Source organism: Protopterus annectens, chromosome 11.part0, assembly GCF_019279795.1.
Source record: "Protopterus annectens isolate FY-2018-M chromosome 11.part0, PAN1.0, whole genome shotgun sequence".
Taxonomy (NCBI): domain Eukaryota; kingdom Metazoa; phylum Chordata; order Ceratodontiformes; family Protopteridae; genus Protopterus; species Protopterus annectens.
In genome coordinates this window covers 140,005,879-140,024,968 of record NC_056745.1, presented here as the reverse complement: position 1 = coordinate 140,024,968, position 19,090 = coordinate 140,005,879, and the positions used below count along the sequence as shown (strand labels likewise).

The 19,090-nt window shown below is 39.0% G+C and overlaps 1 protein-coding gene across 2 annotated transcripts in view; it reads right to left on the bottom strand.

Annotated features, from left to right (window-relative positions):
- HDHD5 (haloacid dehalogenase like hydrolase domain containing 5) overlaps window positions 1-19,090 on the bottom strand; it is a 232,494-nt gene that overhangs the window by 188,808 nt on the left and 24,596 nt on the right. For both annotated transcript variants that reach the window (XM_044087527.1, XM_044087528.1), the window contains exon 2: window positions 4,798-5,001. In XM_044087527.1, coding sequence (XP_043943462.1) covers window positions 4,798-5,001 — 204 coding nt within the window. The remainder of the gene's footprint in view (window positions 1-4,797; window positions 5,002-19,090) is intronic.

Sequence of the window (19,090 nt, the reverse complement as noted above, 5' to 3'; positions counted from 1 at the left end):
GGAGACAGAGAGCTGATCAGCTTTCCTGAAGGATTTAGTTCCATCCAAGTAGTATCTAGGCTGCCTCTGGAAATCCAGAGTAGGAAATAATTCTCTCTCCTTAGTTCTTATATTTTGTGGAAACTACAGGAAGATTAATAATCTGGCTTAAAGTAAACTCAAACCACTTTTGGCATAAAAGAGGGATTAGTTTTCAAATAAACCCTGTCCTTATGGAAAATAAGATAGGGTTGACTCACCATTAGAGGTTGCAACTTGGTTATTCTTTTTGCAGAAGTCAGACAATGAGTAGCAAATTTTTCCATGTTAAGAACTTCAACTTAGCCTGACGAGCTGATTCAAATGGAAGAAGTGTCACTTTCTCAAGCACAACATTAAGATCCCAAGGAGAAATAATACATTTTCTAAGTGAATGGATATGTAAACCCCCCTTCAACAACTGCTTGTTTTGAATGGGATCTACGTGCAGACAAGCAGATGTGGCCAAAAGATGAGCCTTGATAAAGAAATAAGAGTAAGATCTGGTAACCCTACCACTCAGGCAAACACAGCACGTCTGCAAAAGGGATAAGGCCTGGTAACCCTACCATTCCGGCAAACACAGCAAGTCTGCAAAGGGGATAAGATCTGGTAACTCTACCGCTCAGGCAAACACAGCAAATCTGCAAAAGAGATAAGGCCTGGTAACCCTACTGCTCAGGCAACACAGCAAGTCTGCAAAGGGGATAAGATCTGGTAACCCCTTTGTCAGTTTATACACCACATAACTGTGGCGTTACCTGTGATAACTTGTAGATGTCCTGGGGACAAGATGATGATTTAAGGCTTTTAAAGCATTGATAACTGCCAACATCTCTGACACTGATGTACTTTTCTGTCTGTCCTTGGAATTCAATGGACCTTGCACACTTGCCCTTTTGAAACTGCTCCCAAAGCAAAATCAAAAGCATCAGTTGTAACAGACTGGGAGGGAGACCGAAGGGAGAAGGTGAGACCTGGACTGAAAGAATCTGCTCCACCCACCATATGTAACTCCCTTCTGACAAACCTCAGAACTGGAATCTGAAAAACAAAGGAGTGATGATGTTGAGTCCAGACTAATAATGAGGTACCACTGAATTCTTCTCATGTGAAGTCTGGCTAAGACATTCATGTGAATCAAAGGTCATAAAACCCAAAGTCTGGCTAAGACATTCATGTGAATCAAAGGTCATAAAACCCAAAATCCAGAGAAATTTCCTTGCAGAAGCCGAAGACTGGCTGCAGAAGTTCAGAAATACTTCCTTGCACTATTCTGCTTTGTCTAGTGGAATAGAAACTTTTCACAGGCACAAACCTAAAACACATCCCAGAAAAACTAGTGAGTGGGAAGGGATGAGAGATGATTTCTTCAAATTTATCTGAAGCCCCAGCTAGAACAGGAGTTTCATGACCCATGTCAGAGAATTCTGACAACTGGAAAAACTGGAGAAAACCAGGATCGCTGGTTAACAGAATGAGAAAGAATCCCCTGAAAATGGGGAAGGGATTCCCACTACCATCTGTACCCTTGCTGGAGAAGACTCAGAACCCACCTGTCTGAGATAATCTGATGTCATTGTGGAAGACAGAGGCCAGGACTGTTGGAGAAATTTGAAGGAATGCCAGGGTGGGAAGGGCAGAAGACAGAAGAGGCAAATAGTCATTTAAAACTTTTTCTTTGAGCCACCTTGTCATTCGTTTTTGAAAGTTTTTTTGTTTGACCTTTGCCGAGACTGCTTACTCCGTTTCCTGGAAAAGGATCCTGAAAAGGAAAGAATTTTACTTTAATGAACTTGGTTGAAAAATCTAAGTAACTCCATGAATCAGGTTTCTCTCTCCCATCAATATTTTAAGGAACTCAGCAGCAGAGGGCTAAAATAACACATCTCTATCCAGAGAAAAATTAAAAATATATGTAAGAATGTAACCGAGGAAATATCTTCTCATAACTGAACCAGTAGCAGCAGCTCTGTATACAGCACCAGCAGAGTCATAACAATACTCTAGAGTGTGTTTGTTTACCGAACAAGCAGAGACGATTAAGAAATTTAATTACATTTAACCTCCGAAAAAGGAAGGTTAACAGCCAACTTACTCACGCTCTTAAAAGAAGCCAGTAAATGTTTTAACATGCGAGCCTAGCAGGTCAAAATCGTAAAGGTTAAGGCAGCAAAAAAACATCTCCTCCCCAATCTATCAAAAGTTTCCCATCTGTCAAAAGTTTTCCATCCCTGTCACAGAAAATGAGATTAGCATTCACAATATGTTTAGCAGTAGAAGACTTAGATAAAGATATCACTGCCGGATCAAATTTGTGGCTAGAGAACAGGAATCTGTGTGCCTGAGATAATTTAAATAACCAATGATACTTTTTGGGAGCAGACAGCCGACTGTCAGGCACAATGCACCCTGTTAAGAAAACATCCTCCAACACAGACAACACAGGAGGAACAGCTGCAGGTTGTGGAAAATCCAGCAGTAACAAAGTATAGCATCTCTGATGGGAGATATTTACTTCAGTGTCACAGGATGAAATCCTGACCTTACTCTATTAATAGTATCAGAAAAAGATATTTACTTTGGATGGAAATCTAAAGAAAAACTTTCCTTTCAGACTCTTCAGCTTGAGGAGAATTAACTGAAGAATCACACTCCCCCTTCTCCCCCCTGCTCATATGACTTGAAATCATTGTCCAAAGGTGAGGGAAATCTTCTTTTCTATCAGAATGTAGGGATGAAATAGGATTTAACACCTTAAAAGCACATAAAAATCCCAGCAAATCTTCCCTATCCACAGTTTAAGAAACAGGAAAAGAATTTTTTTTTTAAGTTTCTGTTTTTTCTTTATCGGAAACTCCCTATAAAAGAACTGACCCAAGACAGGATGACTAACGGAATCAGGCACCTTACCAGTGCTAAGCAGTTAGCCTTCACCATCTCCACCCCCCCCCCCCCAAGATCTATAAGTGCAGCTCTCAAGTCTCAACCTTTAAGTGCAAGAAATCTGGACAAAGCTAAAAATAAGGGGGTGGGGGTGGGATAAAGAGCAAAAAAAAAAAAAAAACAAAAACAGAGACAAATTTAAACTATTGCGCTCAAACTTAGAAAATTGCTAGAATGACAAGTTTTGCATTAGTATGCATTTTCTAAATGGTTTGAATTCTGAAACTCAGATGTCTGTCCCTATTTAGTAGCTTCAATGCTCAATGTTTTGCCAATACAATGTAATGCAATGTCATTACATAACCTAATCTCCAAGGATGGCACTTTCAGACTCAATGTTCTGGAAATAAATGTTCCCTTAATCGTCTGTGCTAATCTGTTACACATCCTTATTTGTTAAACACTGGAGAACGAAGAGCATCTAAATTAGTAGTCAGCACAGTGTAGCATTAATGTTAGCAAAGGGAACAATGGTACAGACGGGCATCTAGCAGAAACTGTGCCGATCTTCTCAATTTGTGCCCCCCCAGGAAACAAGCAGTGAATCCATATCATGTGCCCTAAACCCTGTGGGGTTCCCTTTCACAACTGTACAATAGTAATTTAATTGGTAATTTACCAGTTATCATCTTACATGTTGTCGACAATCAAAATCTTCAACATTAAGTTACAAATGTCATGCTAAAAGTTCAGCAGCAGAAACACTTCATAATCTCAAAATACTGAAATGTCGAATTTCAGTATCTTGAGACAATAAAGCTGAAGTTTGAAAATAGCAAAAGTACATAATCGCAAATTCGAATATCTCAAATTCACGGTTATGGCTTTATGCTACGTAATGTCCGGGATTATATATGGATGGTGTGCGGTGTGTGTGGATTTAGGTGTTATGTCAGGTAAGTGAGTGCTTTGTAAGGGTTTTGGGTGGGAGTTTGAGTGTATGTGAGTGTGCTGATATGTGTGATGTGTATGTGAAGGACTATAGAATGTGTGTGTGTGTTTGCTTTTGTTTACTGTTTGTGCGATCTCGGAGTTAGTATATATAAGTAGAGGGGTGCAGGAGGCTTGCCCCCCTGCTTATTTGTGTTGTAGGTTTGTGGATGTGTGTTGTTTTGTTTGTTTATATTGCGATGTGGGTGTTGTGGTACATGTGTGGTCTGGTGTGTGCGGTGTTTTGAATTTCGCGGTTTTGGTGTTTTGGTGTTGTGTGGATTCAATTTCATGGTCTCAAAAAACAAATTTGAGATTTCAGTATTTCAAGATTATGAAGTGAATCCGCAGTTGCACACTTTTGTACTGAGATAGCTACCCCATTAGTGTACCTTAAAACAACTAGAGCTACCCCTTTAGTGTACCTTAAAATAACCAAAGAGCTATCTTTTTAGTGTACCTTTAACTAAAACAGCTCATGAACTTGAGCACAGTTTTGGAACATCACATGGGGATCAGCTGTAAGTCTGAAATGTTACGATCTGATTAAGAACCACCCTCCTAAAAAAGGAACAACTAATCACTTTCCAACTGGTCACGGCTTTGGAACACAGGAAAGGAAGGTTCAAAGTGCAAGATGTGTACGAATACAGCACATGTGGCCGAAACAGCTTTATTTAAAAACAAAAAATCTGTACAGGGGTAACATACAGACTTCTGTCAATGCTCCCCTTGTTAACAGCATCAACCTAACAAGTGTTTAGTAGCACACCAACCTAGCATATTATCAGAAATAGGTTTCTGGAATACAGAGATTCTCAAACTAGATGTCTGGTCAAAATAACTATTTATGACACTCAAAGTAGCAAGCAATGATGCGGTTAACTACTATCATTCACTTACCTCCACCTCTAGAATTGCCGACAGCTGTTGTGCCCTGGCTTGTCGAACACAATTACCAGCGTTGGTCACAAACACAACAGGTGCTCGAAATTTACCATTCTTATCCAAAAGCAGGCGAAAAGCCTCTTTGGCTGCAGGGATTAGGGTAGTACCTCTCACCAAGACGCCGTCAATATCAAACAGAACTCCAAATGCTGGTGAATGCTAAAAAGAAAAATATTTTGAAAAAAAAAAAAAAAAAAAAAAAAAAAAAAGCTAGATAAATAACATGGCAGCTTGCTTTTTCAAATAAAACACATTTCACTGCATTCCAAACAAGAGTGTGCATTACTTCTCAAGTGTCTGTCAAACAACTACAGCACCATTCATTGACTTTTTCTACAATCAGCTTAATCTAATCAAATGACAGAAGCTGATGCATAAAGATAATGCAATCAAGACATAAAATTCTGAATAAAAGCTGACTTTTCCACAAAATAATGCTAAAAATAAGACTGGTTAGGATCAAACAGCATTTTATCATGGTTTACTACCCTGATAATATACTATCTTTAAATATTTAGCAGACTACATCCTTGTACAAATCAAATGAAATAGTGTAAATGGCTCACTGTTGAAAGTCTGAGACCTGAGTCCCACAATGAGAGATGGTTTATAGTATGGCACCTGCTCTCCAAAGTTCAGACATATATCTACAGAAAAGGCAGAGTTTAAACAAAGTGTAAGAGGAAATAAGTTAAGTTGTGTTAAACCTGGACAAGGAGAAATGAGAGTATATTGTCCCATAGAGATGGTCTTGAAGAAGGCATTTAGGACCTGTTGTGGGGTAATTTGGAGATATGTCAGCAGCATGTTTGCACTACGGATAACACAGGAAGGGGACAGCAGAGTGAAATTGGAGGCAAATTTCTAAGGGGAAATGTGACAGCCACGTGGCCTGATCTGACCACAGATGACGAGATATTTGGGGTGCAGCAGTTTGGTGCAATATTGGCAGGGACGAGGTTGAGTAGATTTATGCCCTTATGGGAGAAAGGCACCATCTGATTCAGGGAACTGCAGTTAAGTTTAGGAAACAGTGTGCATATTTATTTTGTTTTCTAGGAGTTTGTTTTCAAAGAGTTGTCCATGAACATTTGCATACATTAAGCAGATACCCTTATAACTTATTTATAAACACAAAGGACATCTATATTTCTGTCGAACCCTGCAAGTGATTAACTTGTGTCCTGCTACATCATAAGATGAGAGCCACTTCATCAATTAACCAAATAGCCCCACTAGGGCCAGCTGTCTCTTTTCAGCATTGAACCCAAAACTGGAAACACAGGCTGATGATATGTCTTTCTAAGAATCAAACCTTTTTTTTTTTTTTTTTTTTTTTAGAGGGACAGTAATATGATCAAATCTGGGACTGCATGATGAATGAACCTCATTAGCAACCTATAGCCTTAACTCATCTACATGGTGTTGATATGCAATAACAATGTACTGACCATCTATGACAAAATGTAACAAGAGAATTATTATGCCTCTCCACCTACTTCATAAGAAGCTGGATAAACATTGTACTCGCTTCTAATTTCTAAGGAAGTTCTTCTACATGACAGACAAGAAAGGAAACGGGCGAGAAAATTATGGGAGCAGGGGTGCAAGGTAAGATAAAAAAATACAACAAAGTCTGTCAAGAAAGAACACAGGGATCCAGTGTGAATACACCCCACACAGCACAAGTTCATCTAGAAGAACAGAACACAATCACTGGATTTCTTCATCTACAAAGAATAAAAAGGAAATACAACAATTAAGCAGGAACCTAGCAGGCAGGTAAGTGAACATATTAAATGAGCCAAATGGTCATCTGCTACCACCACAATCTAGGTTTCTGTGCTTAATGGTGAAGTGGATTTCCCCACAGCACAAACTTCAGGATCTTTAAAATCATGGGACATTATACCGGTTTATCTAGCAAGGTAGTGTACGTTAATATATGTACATGTTTTTTATACTACACAAGTAAGACAATGCATCCAGTAAAAGTCATCTTTTTGGAACATCTAAATGACTATGAATAAGAATTTTAGTGATGTGATTTCCCTGCATTTGTAGAATATTCATGAAGGACTCATCAGTGAGTTAATGTTATGTATTTTAAGGCAAATAAGGAATAGTATACAGTATCGTAAGGAATAACAAAGTAGAATGCTACAAAAAAATGGAGGCTGAATTAATCTTGTATTTTAAAACTATGGTACCTCATGGGTTAAATGCAGACATTCCAAGGACTACCTTCCTGTGATTGTTAACCATTTTCTATTATGTGTAAGAACTCTTTCGACAATTTTATCTCTTGGAAGAGTGCTTTGAGCTTGTGGCATTAAGATTTAATTAAAGCCATTAATAAATTCAGCCCAAGAGCTCTTAGCAAATTCTATCAGGTGAAACCGGGCATGGTGTCTGATAGTTAGGCCTTTCCCTGCCACCCTAGGTGAACCATCCATTGCAGTACAAGCCAATCAGATGGTCTGGTTAGCTACAACATCAAAGCTGCCCAGTGGTATTGTAGCTTGGTCTTGCATTCATGGTCTGGCAACTCCTTCAGACTATGAGCAGATGCATCTGGTTGCACCCTCTGGAATTGTAAAATACGCTAAATAGGTTAGTGCCCTTAGGCACATAACTTTCCAATGCCCAGATTTTCACAGAATATCCAGATTTTTTCCTCATAAAACTTGTGGTTTTCTGCCAAATCACTGAGGACTGAAGTCACTAAATAAATGACAAACATTTGAGTTTCGAACTTCATATCCTTCAGAAAAATGCATGCTGATGCAAACCTGTCATTCTAGCAACTTTTTAAGTGATGAGGAATATTTAATACCTGCTCCTATTTTTATGCCTTTGTCCACCCATTACTTTTGGCTTTGTCCAGACTTCTTGAGCTTAGAGGTTGAGAGGTATGTTTAAGCAGGAGCTAAAGAATAAAAAGATGTGCTTCCCTAATCCGTTCAGAACCAGTGGCTCCTTGTTAGGTGGATGAACAGGTTTGAACTGTGGCAAAGGAACCTTTTTTAAGAGCATCCAAAAACAATGATAGAGTCTACAACCAGGTGCTGTGGTCAACTTGTATAGGCCTTATGTGGGCAAATGATCTTGTCAGGTCTTTTCAGTGTTGGTGCCTCCACATTCAGGTTCTTCCATGCATTTTCAATTACTAGCAGGACAGTCTCATCCACTGGGGGATCTACCAAAAAAAAGGCAACCTGAGAAACTGGAAGGCCTCAAGCAGGATGTACTCTGACTCAGAAGCTAATTGGGGTCACTTAGCTTTCATCCTGATCTGTTATATATCCCCAGATTTCGACTCATCAGGTGATAAGGGAGAAATATCAGACACCATTTCCCCATCCTAGCCCAAGGGGAGTACAGCTGATATGATCCATGGTCTGAATTGCCATGGGGGAAGGCTCATGCAAGGAAGCATGCATTTTAGGTGCTAGGATTGGCCAAACCCATGGACCTGAGGCAGGAAACAGAGTCCAAGGAACCAATGATGGCCAGTGATGACATCTTGACTGAGGTAAAGAAAGGTCAACCCCACCTTCATGACTGAAGAAATAATGCTGACACCAGAAGCCAAAATGGTCTCTGACACCTCAGTAAGGGTCAGTACCCTCAACGTTTACTTTTGGAATGGAATACTTGCCCAGAAAATGAAAGGGACTAAGGTTGATCATCTCTGATGTTGAAAGAATGACTAACCCCAAGGGGGTTGAAATTCGAACTCATTGCTGCCAATGGCAAGGTTAACACCAAGACAAGAGAGGCCAAGGCCATCAACACCATGAGAGACATTGACATTAATGCCAATGTCAACACATTGCCTTATGACTGAAGTGGAACTGAGACTTGAACTGAGATGAGCACGGAAGGGTCAAAAACAAGGTCTGAAAAATTACAGAAGGCACTCTCAGGCCTCTGCTGTTAAAAGGGGAGAACACGTTGGACCACATGTCCTGCATCATGAAGAATGCCAGCCATCACTTTATGGTAAAGCTAAACATATATAGCTCTGTGAGGCAAAATGGATGCTGATAAAGAGGGTTTGAGAATCCAAATCTCTATTTGTTTACTTATTTTCTGTTTATCCACTGGGTAAGTGGACTTGTCTACTGAACCTTTTCAGCCACAACCTAAGCTCAAGAGCAACAAATATATCACAGGCTTTCTTAGTAGCAGTTTTATAAACAGAATGCATATATAACAAAATTCAAAACTTAATGGTAAGATTCAATGCAGCTAGGATAAGATTAAAAGATCCAGTCAGAGTGCATTGAGAAAAAAAAATACAACCAAAATGGAAGGTAAGATATACATAAAATACAGTGCAATCATACATATAACACAGAAACTCCTATATACACATGTGAAACATATGCGTCTAGGACACCACATTAAGAAGTTGAGAAACGTTTCTTAAATGTATTTTATTATTCCTGACATGGGACGGTAAATTACCTAACCATTGTCATGGCAGCAGTTGCAGGTAGATTCAGTAGAGATGCTCTAAGTGAATCCTTGAAGCTTTCAATGGTTTCTAAATTTTTGATGTCAGTAGACAGGTGGTTCCAGATATCAGGTCCCAGTCTAGAGAAGGCTCTCTCACCTACAGCAGTTTTAAATGGAGGGTGTACTAGAGAGAAATTGTCTTGTGTACTTATGAGTACATAAGGCTGGTCTTGTAATGGTCGTTTCAATAAAGGGGGCAGTGATTGTGCTTTGAAACCTTGTACAGATTATTTAGAATATAAGTGACATGATGTACTGATGGCCAAATGATTTTTTTAGCAAACTGAAAAGCTGCATCTGGGGGTCTGTTAACAGAATGAATCTGCTGACTTTAATCTTAGCAATCTGTATTCTGTGAGCATTGCTGGCTGAATGCATAACGAGAAATGGAAGGCCAGATTGCAGTTTCTGTATTAAAATATTTTTTTAGAAACAGTCCTGCAAGCAGTGGGTGAAAGGAGGCGACTGAATTTTAATTATTAGCTAAAAAAAATCTGTACTTGTGAAAAAGGAAAGGGTAGGGTCAAGTATTAGGCCAAGGTACCTCCGTTCAGTGACAGCAGGTATTATGCTCCCATTAAGATCTGATAAAAGAACATTAAGATGAAATAAAGAGATAAAATAGTTAGATGAAGTATAACAAACACTCTCTGAACGGTGAATGGCTTAACATGTCTTTTTTAAGAAAGCAACACCTTGTTAATTAGACAGATATACTGACACCATAGAAACAAGTATAAAATCTTCAGAGAACTTTGTACCGATAAATTGTTTTTTCTCCTAAGGGGGCTGGAAGTGGAAAGGAAGCCTTCAAATCAGCTGTGGGAGTTCCTTACATTTCTCCAACTCCAGCCTATTTTTCCTTTCCTCAAGAAGGAAGGGCTTAAAGGATGCATAAATGCTGCAATCCTCCTTAAAATAAGCTCTTCAACATATTTCAAGCAATTTGCATTTTTATAGCATATATATATATGGTGGTGCAGCGGTAGCGTTGTTGCCTCACAGCAAGAGGTTCTCCTGTTTGATTCTCAGCTGGAGCACCTTCTGTGTTAAGTCTGCACGTCCTCCCCACGGTCGAGAGAGTTCGAAAGACATGCATAGAATGGGTGTGCCTTCGCTGAAGGTTGGGCGTCGAGCTGGCACCTCGGCACAGTAAAAATCTACTGCCAATCATTAGCAGACCAGAGTTCAGCTGTGGCGACCCCTAACCGGGAAAAGCCGAAAGAAGCACATTATGTATATGCATATGGGAGGATTTTCTTACCACATTTGCACTTTTAAAAATCTGTGACTCATGCTTCTTTTTTCAGGGGAATACAGCATCTCTCTCAATCTGCAGAGATCAGAATTTTCTGACAAAGACATTCAAAGCCAATGAGTGTTATGACCATTCACGCTTTACCACTGCCCTCCTTCAGGCTGCAATTCCTTACTTCAAGAAGGCCATACCAGTCAATCTCAGAGTAAATTTGTGGATACACATCCAGTCATCTAGTTTATGTTTGAAGGAAGACTGAGTTGCACAGCGTAAAATGCTGGGGAAGTTTATTCAAGAGGTTTGGGAGGTGCTGAGTTATAAACAGGTCCCTCCACTGTGATTTAGTTCCATGGTTTTGAGTACTGATGAAGATACTGGATTTGTAGAGAAACAGGATGTTCAAGAGAATCTGGTCTCCAAGGAAAAATTGACTGAAAGGTAAAAAGGAGTAAATGACCAGTTCTCCAGAAAATCCAAGTTAGGAACAGAAATAATTAAAAACCAACATTCACCAGAAAGCTTTCTAAGAAGAAATCAGTACTTGGGGTAGTTTCGTCAACAATCAACTACTTAACCACACAAGTTTGCTTGCTGGGAGTAAAAGAAATGCAGTAAACTGCAAATTTAATAACAAAGCCAAGCTGACCACTGCCAAACCAAGGAGCTTTTCAAAGACAAATTTAAATGCTTTCATTTTCTGTTAATAGACTTAATCAGAATAAAAATAATTTGCATTGCCACTTTTTAAAAACATCACATCATATGATACATCATGTTTAAATTATCCAATGCAAGCTCACTGAAATAAACAGAAATGTTACCTAAAAATTGGTTCAGCTATTAAAAATTAATTTACATATTAAAAATCAACTGCAATGTGCATGCTACTAATGAGATCCAAAGATGGGTCCTTGGGCACTGAGGATTATGGGTAAAGGGGAAGGGCTAAATTAGTCATCCTGGCTCATAAATTTTTTTCAGGCTAAGTCCCAACAGTCTTACTATCAATGACAACAGAGATGAAACTCAAAAAACAAAAAAATCTTCACATTCATTTATTTTTCCAACTCAACAGAGAGATCTCCATCGTCACAAAGGCTGCGTTTAAGTTGTCCACAACAGTGGTAATTGCAGTTAAAAAAAAAAAAAATCAGTAGCCTAAGACCGAGGATGGATGAAAGAGAAGCATTAGAGTCAAGTCAATTGAAGACCCAGTGCTAGATTATTTCAGAAGTACTGTGCTGATTTTACTTAAAAGAAAGGAATTTATCAAGCTGCTGAAGACGTACAGCAAAACAGATCACAAATTAGGCAGGAATAGCTTCTTGGAAGAAGTTACTTAGAACTTTGGTAAGCCAATTCTTAATAATGGTCCAGTGAGTCTGGAGCTATAAATATACCTTATGCTGCATTAATCCAAATTACCAAGGCAGCCTCAGCTCTTGGTCTTTTATAACATACAGTTATAAGTTAATACCACACTGCATACAACCAAAAACAAAACAAAATCCATACGCTGAGTGACTAGCATCGGGCCTGTTAAATTGTAGGGTGATGTGCAAGGCACAGAGTGAATGCTATCTTAATCTTTATTTTCTGCATGTAAGACAGCACAAAATGTTGATGCATGTTAAGATATAAACAACAAAAACTGGTGCTTGGATTAGAACAGGATACTGGAAAAGACATCAGCTGAGGGGCGTTAAAAACATTACTGTTCTTCACGATACTACAGTCGCAAATTAACAGTGATACAATAAACCCATAACTTGTGTTATGCAGGAGTCTTCAGCGAATACCACAAGTAAACCTCTCTCAGAAATGTCAGCACTCTATGGGAAAGGTGAAGTTAGCTTGAACTGTCTAGATGGGATTAAAGTCTAGTTAAAGACCTGGTGTAAACTCCAGGGATAGAAAGGCTTCACTTGTGATTGAGCTCCACCCACCTGGGAAAATGCAGACCTATACTGCCATGACGACCTGTAACTGTTGTCTGTCTCATCTAGGTCATACAAAACATGCTTAACTACTTCACTGAAAAGCACTTAAATTAGCAGAGGTGATGGCAGTAAAAAAGGCAAAGAAGTACTGACCCCACCCTACTGCATCTCCAAAACAATTACATAGATGCAACATAACTGGCAAGATGGGATGCAATTTAAAAGGACAACTTATTTAACAAGGTAAAAGAATCTTTTAGATAACAGGGCAGAACAAATTATGTGGACCAATACATACACAACTAGTACTATATGAAGGGCAATGCTGACAAAATATCCATAATCGGGAGGAAAAAACTTCCCTAAGCTGGTTGCATTGAAGCAAGGGAGAGAAAGCTGAATAATGTGGATGTCACTGAGATAGGACGTACTGAAGTCCCCGCTCAAGACATCAATATAACAATATACAGAAGGAAACTACAGGGGTTACGGTTATAATACAACTTAAGTCCTGCTCCACCAAGATCCAGTAACCTGCGACATTTTTAATGAACTGGTTCAAAACAAGAAAGCTGTTTTTAAGTGTGAAGCATGACCCTGCCCAGACCCTGCCCCATACCACCTTACTTAGTGCAACCAACGTTAAGACTGTACAGTCATGGGGCGATTTATAATTCCCCTTCTTTCAATGTCAGGTGAAATTACTGTCCCTCAATGAAACAGGACCCAATAAATTAATACACACCTGTCGGTCTTTTTCTATTTACTTAACAAGTGTGCTGGACTTTCTATCATTTCAGCCTTGCCCAGAGCTGGATGCATACACCACCACGTATTATATATGTCAATGCATAATGATGTGAAATCTGTCACGTACAATTATATACAATATGTTTACAAACAGCATTGTAACAATTAAACACAGGATACCTAATACCATGTTCAATCTTGCACATGTTTATAAACAATAAGTTAAACATATAGGCCAGGATTCATAGACAATAACTGTGCCTTCGTAGCACTAAATTTTGAGGTGCTCAATGTTAAGAAGATACAAGCAACCAATCAGGCATGCATGGGGCAGTAAATAGTGCTACTATATTCACGTTAACCCAAAAAAAAAAATCCTTAGCCATTGCTGGAATCTACAGTTCCCCAGGCAATAATGCAACAATGGCATTAGAACTATTCAACTTGTTATCACAGAACATACATAGCTTCTAAGAACTACGCTGGCTGCCCTTGCAGACCATTTTAAGCCTAGCTAATTTATCATTTTGTGCTTGAAACAACCTAGACCATTTCATTATAGGTGAGCCTTACCCATCCCATGGTTGATAATTATATATTACTCCTAATAAGAATAAATGGGATCATACCATAGATAATTTGAGGGGACCCATGCATAGGATAAAGCATTTAGGAGCTGCATCTCTCCATTAGCAGAACAAGGGGCAGCCTTGGAGTAAATTTTCCGTTTTCTATCCATAAATCTAAGTTGCATTTGAAAATGGAGAGAGATGAACATTGTTTTATTTGGATCGGGAGTCTGTTCCATAGCAGTGGTATCCTCTATGAAATACACTTGCCCCTCAAAACCATTCTGTTGATGTTGCATATGAGGTTTCGATCCCCATACCAACTACTTATGATGCCATCTGACTTGTTGATATGCAGTAAATCCATCAGTATTGAGTTTGAGGATCCCTTGAATATCAGACAGGTCACCTCTTAGCAGTCTGCGGGATACAGAGTATACTGAGAGGGGTTTGAGTTGGTCCATGTAGGATATGTTGTTCTGGCCTTGTATTCTTTTAGTTAGGTTGCTTTGTGTCAGCACACATCAAAGGGGGCAGTATATCCAAGGACTAGCCTAATGAGGGCTAAGTAAAGTGGGCAATGACATCTGTAGATTTAAACACAATCCCTTTGTTTATAAGCTGTGCAATATATAAGTATTTCTTACAACAATAGGTACATGTTGGTCAAAAGTTAGGACACTGTCCACATAAGTTCGCAAATCCCAAACGGGGTCAACTCTCACAGGCATATTGTCAATGTGGTGGTTCCGTGGGGTACAGGAGTTCCCAAAGGATGCAATAATGCATTTTTTGGCATTTAGTTTCAGATTATGATTTTGATACTCAATTATTTATTTGGGACAAACCTTCCTGCAGGAAGTAATTTGGAGATTCAATGACTGCTCTTACCTTGCAAACTTAAGTCAGCCAGAGGCCTTTGGTATTGACTTTTACTTCAGAAAAGCAGATATCAAACAGGAGAGGTCCCAGCTCAGAACTCTGGGGGAATCCACTGGTGTCTTTGCTGAAACAACTTGCCTATTTTGATGATCTGTGTTCTATCTGTAAGTGATATAGTGGTTTATTCCCAGTTCATTTAGCTTTGCTGAAACAACTTGCCTATTTTGATTATCTGGGTTCTATCTGTAAGTGATATAGTGGCTTATTCCCAGTTCATTTAGCTTTGCTGAAACAACTTGCCTATTTTGATTATCTGGGTTCTATCTGTAAGTGATATAGGGGTTTATTCCCAGTTCATTTAGCTTTTCTACTATGCCTGTCTAGGGAATGGAGTCAAAAGCTTCGGTCAGGTCGAAGTATGTGGTGAGCACCATTTTGCCCTCATCCACTGCTTTGGTGACTCTTCAAAAAAATATCTACCAGGTTGGGTAACCTCTACCTGTCCTTGACGAATCCAAACTGACACTGGTCTAGGGTTCAGCCTGACTGATTAATTCACTGCATGATAAATCTTTCCATGGCTTTGCATATGAGGCTGGTTGCATGATAAATCTTTCTGTGGCTTTGCATATGAGGCTGGTCAGACGTACGGGTCTGTAATTGTGTCGGTCTGTGGAAGGTCTGCCTTGGGACAGGGAATGACTGTAGTTGCTCTCCATTCGCTTTGCACAAAACCTGTGTGGAGGCTGAGACTGAACAGTGTTGTTAGGGGTATGGCTAAACTCTGCTTCATGCTATTTAAGATGCATCCAGGGAAATTGTCAATACCCATCGATGCAATATAGTTAGCTTTTGATAGCACTTTTAGAATTTGGTCTTGAGTGATAGCTGGAGGTGAGCCAGTTTCAGGTATATCATTCAAGTCCTGCATTCTTTTAAACCTCATTCCTCCCCTGTATGTATTGTTCCCACAATTCCCATTTTATCCTATGTAGTTTGCTCCTACTCTTTCCTAAAGATCTCAATTCCAGTTGTTTTATCTCCGTTACTATATTCACTACTTCTAGTAAAGTTGGTTTAGATTTTGATTTCCATTTTCTAGTAACTGCTTTTTTGACAGCCACCATAATTAGACACAGCAAGGCCTTACCATGTGTATGCAATCTTGATTCTGTATCATAACTCAGAAAAATCATCTCCCTCATTACAACCAACTAATCTACCCACCCAGCATCTCCAACAGTGCATCCCACTTAAACTTCGCCAAATCACCGCACTCCCACAAAATATGTTCCCAATTACCTCTTTCTTTTCCATCATATGTCCAACATTTTCTATCCAAGGAAAAATTCTATGGAGTCTACTTTGTGTATAAAAATATCTTTGTAAGCTTTTCCAAGCAAAAATCCTAAATCTTCTAGATTTTGTTGCATATTTGGGAAACATACACATATCCCCCATTGTTTCTTTGTGAATTGCTTACCCAATCTCTCTTTCCAATCCTTTTTTAACATCCTCTGACTGATTATTATAGTTATGCAATATTTTACATGCTCTACTAAGTATTTCTTTTTTAATGGCAGCTTCTGCTCTAGATTCTACTAGAAAACTCTACCAGTTTCAAGTATATCTTGAGGGACAGACAGAGGGGAAAGTTACAGTTAAATTCATCAGCCAGTAGGTTAGATATATCCTCAGTCTCAGTATAGGTAACACTGTTCACAGTACATAACATCGTTCACAATCAGCTCAGAGTATTGTCATTGTCTTTGGCTTGGGTAGCTACTTTAGCCTCAAACTTGACTTTGGTGAATTGTATTAAGCTATTTCAGCCTCAAACTTGGCTTTGGTGAATTTTATTAAGCTCCTGAGTTGTTTATTTCAGTGACAAGGGCTCTAACATTCTGGGGGTTACTCTTCTTACTTTTGGTCAAAATTATTTTCTTTTATTGTAAAGCTTGTTGATATCATGGTTCCACCATGTGATTTTTTCTGGGATTTGCCCTGCACATGATCCTATGAGGTACAATTGCTGGTATAGTGTGGTGGTGTATATTTCTGCACATTCAGTGGAGTTAACTGGGTTTGGTGAGAATTGAAGCTGGTCAATGTATCACTTAGGAGTAAGCAGTTTGTCTGAAATAAATTTCAAAAGCAACCTTGGGTGGAAGGAATCTCTGTTTTCAGTTTTATTTTGAAGGAGACTGCTTTATGGTCAGACCTAGTCTACATCAAGCAAGCAATAATGCCTGGCAGGATGTGTGTTAATGTGCAATTAATGCCTGCCCAGGGGTATTATGAGGCCCAACACCGCAGGCGGGGGTCCTCTACACCCCTGAAAGGGCGTTAATTCACATTAACACACACCCCGTCAGGCATTATTGTGCTTAGACAATGGGCTCTCTGTAAAATTGTTGCGTTTTACTTGCTTTTTTTTTTTTTTTTTTTTTAAGTATTATATATATTTTTTAATGCAAAATAGTTCCTCCGCCTACCGTTAAAACTTGCTGTCATATATGTTAATGGTGTTGGAGGAAGCATTTCACATCAAATCTACATAAAAAAATAATAAGCAAGTGAAACAACAATTTTACATACACCCCACTTTCTCTCCCATACATTCATACATACACAGTCTCCTCTGCTTTCATATACACACTCAGTCACACAAGATCTGTCTCACCCTCTTTCTCACATTCTCCAGCTGCTTTCATACACACATTCAGTCTCACGCTCTCTCGATCTCTCTCATAGGCAGCCTCCTCTGCTTAAATATGTGCATTCACTCATACATAACTCTCGCTTTCTCTCTCACTCTCTCCATCTCTCTCACACACACACACACACACACACACACACACACACACACACACACACACACACAGTCTCTCTGCTTTCATGTACGCATTCGTGCACACATGCAGACAGAAACATAAACAGACTCTTCTGTTTCGCTCTCTCTCTCTCACTCCCATACACACAAGCTGTATTTTACTACTTTTTATTTTTCACTTACTAAACAGCAAAAGCGCTGCTTAGCAAGTGTAAAATAACGTCTCGCTCGCTCTCACTTTCACTGACATGCATGCACACACACACACACAGCTGCACCTTTTTTTTATATTTTAGACTCGTTAAACAGCACAAATGGTGCTTAGTGAGCATAAAATAATGGCGACTTGTTTCCTCAGACCGACTTCAACAGCGGTTTGATAACTTTTTTCACCGGGCATTACTTGTACATTAATACCCTGCTGGAGAATGCTTGTTCTCCATTCAGGGTATTGATATACAGTTTGCCCATTGTCTAAGAAACTATAATTACAGAGGACCTAAATAATGATTGGTAGACATGTAACAGACATCTCCCTCAAACTCCCTGGGCCTACAAGATTTCTCCCAACTAATTCAAACCACCACAATATTTGATAGAAAAAATGAATACACAATCAATGTTCAACTGGATTTTAACTAATAAAACCTCTACCATAAACCTTACAGGATGCTTGCCAGAAACTATCAGTGATCATCGGCGAACACATGCGGAGACAGAAAGTCCAAATGGAAATATGAAAAAAAATCAGCAAGCAAAGGAGAATAGTATAGCTGGACGTGAATTTATCCTCAAGTCTTGGTGAGTACCCTCACGAGATGGACCCTGTTTTTACAAAATCTGACCAAGATGACACTGATATATAATTGCATGTTTATATATATATATATATATATATATATATATATATATATATAGATAGTGTATATCATGGACAATAGTAGGTTAAAAAAAAAACTAAAAAATAAGCATCTGGGTATACAGGTCTAAGGATAAAAAAGTGCCAAATCCTGGTAGGCACACTGGGGCCAGGACTGGAAAAAATGACTGTGTAAAATCCTCAATACACAAAACTATTTCTGCAATATGGTCCTCCTGTTGTAGAAGGTAGCTGTAGTCCACAAAAACCGACAGGCCAAAAAAGAGCCTTAAAGATGATAAGAGTGGACTACTGAGGATAAGAAAGAAATTCTGTATTGTTACTATCATGCAAGAAGCCCAGAATTTCCAGACAGAACATATACAAAAAGATCAAGACAGAAATAAGATAAAGAAAAATACTTGCACAAGAAAAGCTGTCAAAAGCTTCACATGCAAATGTGTGTCCATTAATACAACAGATTCATGAAAACATTATATAGACCAAAAAACCTTGGGCCGTTCCAAAATAGAAGTGACTGAGGAAGTACAAAAATATAAAGAACAAAATCTAGAGATTTTTGAAAGATATAAAAAAGAAACATGGACATGGGAAAGAGAGATGTGATATGGT